At 38.9% G+C, this 2,907-nt stretch overlaps 1 protein-coding gene across 1 annotated transcript in view; it reads left to right on the top strand.

The window, feature by feature from the left end:
- The window catches only part of LOC144975010 (uncharacterized), a 6,444-nt gene extending 3,800 nt beyond the window's left edge, over positions 1-2,644 (top strand). The window contains exon 5 of the mRNA XM_078918656.1: positions 1-2,644. This exon is cut by the window's left edge and continues 567 nt beyond it. Coding sequence (XP_078774782.1) covers positions 1-27 — 27 coding nt within the window. The 3' untranslated portion in view covers positions 28-2,644.
- Positions 2,645-2,907: the final 263 nt, after the last annotated feature.

Below are 2,907 nucleotides of genomic sequence, written 5' to 3'. Positions count from 1 at the left end.
TTTATTTCCTATGAATATCTTGTTTAATTAAATTTTGATACCTCTCTTTGCAGGTTTTTCGTACTTTTGTTTTGATATAAGATTAAGATTGATGTTTTAAATCATTTTTCATTCTGATCTGCACCTGAGTGACTTTTGTGTGCATCTTCAGATCATTGTAGTATTTGGGGTCCCCGGGAACGAAAAAAAGTTATCCGATTAGTTAACAAAATTTGCAAAATTTGGCAATTTTTACGGCAAAATGTGGCAAATTTTTCTATTTTTTGTGGCAAAATTGTCATTTTTTTGTGGCAAAATTTGGCAAAATTTGGGATTTCAAATGGCAATTTTCCGCGATGCCAGTATAATGTTTGCATGAGTCTGAGGTCTTTCTCATCAGCGCCAATGGAGTGCAGTTGTTTTAGTATTTCTTCGTGGCGTACTCTATCAAAAGCTTTTTTGTAGTCGACAAAACAGAGGTATAGTGGGGTCTGAACCTGTATAGCTCTTTCACTTAAAACACGGAGGAGGTATATTGCGTTCCTTGTCCCTCTGTCAGGTTGGAATCCATATTGTTCTTCTGCGATTTCGGGGTTAATCTTATTCCTTAGCCTGTTGATAATTATACGCAACAGTATTTTGTTGATGTGGCTTATTAAACTTATAGTTCTAAAATTTTCGCATCTGACTGCACCTGCTTTCTTTGGTATTGCTATGAAAATAGAGTTACAGAGATCTTCTGGAATTTTCCCAGTATTGTATATATTGTTGAATAATATGTGAAGTTCATCAATTGCTAGATCTCCTAGGCTTTTTAATACCTCTACAGATATTTCGTCAGGGCCTGTTGCTTTACCATCCCTCATTCGTTCCATGGCATGTTCAATTTCACTTTTGGTGATGTTTGGTCCGCTTAATGGTTCTTTGAATTTCAGTGGTGGTTCATTTCTATTTGGATCATTGTACAGTTCGCCTATGTATTCTACCCATCGGTTTTCTATATGTTGTTCTTCAAATAGCAGTTCCCCTTGTTTGTTTTGGATACAACTTCCTGCTGCTTTGCTTTTGCTTTTCCCTGATAGTTCTTTTATTCTTTGGTGAGCTTGTTGGGGGTTGGGTTTGTATTCTCTTTCGATTTCGCAGCATTTCCAGTCTAGATAGTTCTCGTGTGCCTCGATGCATTTGGATTTAATGTGGTTGTTCAATGTTTGGTATTCTGCAGACCCTCTGTTGCATTTTCGTCTTTCTTCAAATAGGTTTAGAATTTCATTTGTCATCCATTCCTTTTTGCTGTTTATTTGAGCTATTGGTAAATGCTTTTCTGCAGTTGCTTTGACACACTTTTGGAATATATCAAATTGTTTTTCACATTTTTCGTTATCAGGTTCACTTTGGCTTTGTATCATGAGTGCATTTTCAAATTCTTCTCTCATTTTTGTTTGTATGCCATTGTCTTTGCATAACCTGTAATCCCTCTTTATTCTACCAGCTGTTCTCTGAATAGCTTTAAACTTTATCCTTACTGTACAAACAACTGGGACATGGTCACTGTCTACATCGGCGCCTGGATAGGTTTTGCAATTTAATATGCCATTTCTGAATCTTGATGATACTGCTATAAAGTCTATCTGGTTCCTTGCTCTGTCCCCTGGTGATTGCCATGTCCAGGTTCTTCTTGGGTGTTGTTGAAACCAGGTGTTTGAAATCATTAATTTATTTGTTCTACACCAATCTGCCCAGATGTTTCCTCGTTCATTTCTGTCTCCGAGTCCATGTGGTCCGATTATGTCACCATCTCTGCCTCTGCCAATCTTAGCATTTAGGTCCCCCATTACCATAAGGACTTCTTGTGATTTACACATTCGTTTTGCTTTGTCTAGTGAATGGTAAAACTCTGTCATATCTGCATCTGTCGCCTCTTCTGTTGGTGCATAAACTTGAATAATATTGGTGTCAACTACAGGTCCTCTTAGCTTAACCAGCAAAACTCTGTCTGAGATTGCTACGTGCCCTTTGTAAAATTTGGTTGATTTTTGGTCTAAGATCATCCCTACTCCTTTTTGGAAAGAGGTTCCACCACTCCATATGATCTTATATGTCGTGTTGTTTTCTTGTTTTGACATGGTTCCCTGCTCTTTCCATCTCATCTCTGCCAGGCCAAGAATATTTATTTGGAGCCGTTTCATTTCTTTTAGAATGTTGTTTAGTTTTCCTTTTTGGGCACAGGTCCTGACATTCCATGTCCCAATTTTGGTTTTGTCACATTTGTTAAATTTATTTCGCCTAGTAACTGGCTGACGGTTCGGTGTGACCTGACGAACATCACGCTCCCAACCGAGCGAGGCAGCAGTCTTCCGTGAAAACATGCTCCCCTTTACGCTGTCACCGTTTAACTTTTTGACTTATTCATGCAGTTAACTCGGCAAAGTTACAAGAATGGTTTGCCATTGCCTATTCTTGTCGCCCTCTGCAGTTGGCCAGCTTGACCTGTTACCGTTCGACACCACGAGGAGGTTGCAGTAGGGCTTGATGATGATCTATCTTTGCAGACTTGGCATCATCCATTTGCCGAACAGTCTCTAATACGAACTAATTACTAAGAGAGATGATTCATTGGGGGAAGGGATATCACCCCGTGCAAAAAAAAACAAAAACAAAAAAAAAACACATCAAATAAACTAAAACAAAACATCACACACACACACACGGACTCTCCAATTATTTCACTCACAGACAGAGGGTGGGGTGGGGATGTTATGAAAGACGATACAAATACATGCATTGGCGTAGAATCGAGTCTTGCACAGCCCAGTACGAATAATGAACATAGCATACGGCAATGAGAGCTGATGATATTCATCCTTAAGGAGGAATAGATCTAGCTTTTTTATTCTGACTGCCAAGCTGTTTCGTTTCGATTTACACTCC

Source organism: Berghia stephanieae, chromosome 6 (assembly GCF_034508935.2).
Source record: "Berghia stephanieae isolate SIO BIC M18660-M18661 chromosome 6, UCSD_Bste_1.3, whole genome shotgun sequence".
Taxonomy (NCBI): Eukaryota; Metazoa; Mollusca; class Gastropoda; order Nudibranchia; family Aeolidiidae; genus Berghia; species Berghia stephanieae.
This window is presented reverse-complemented; position numbering and strand designations above follow the sequence as displayed.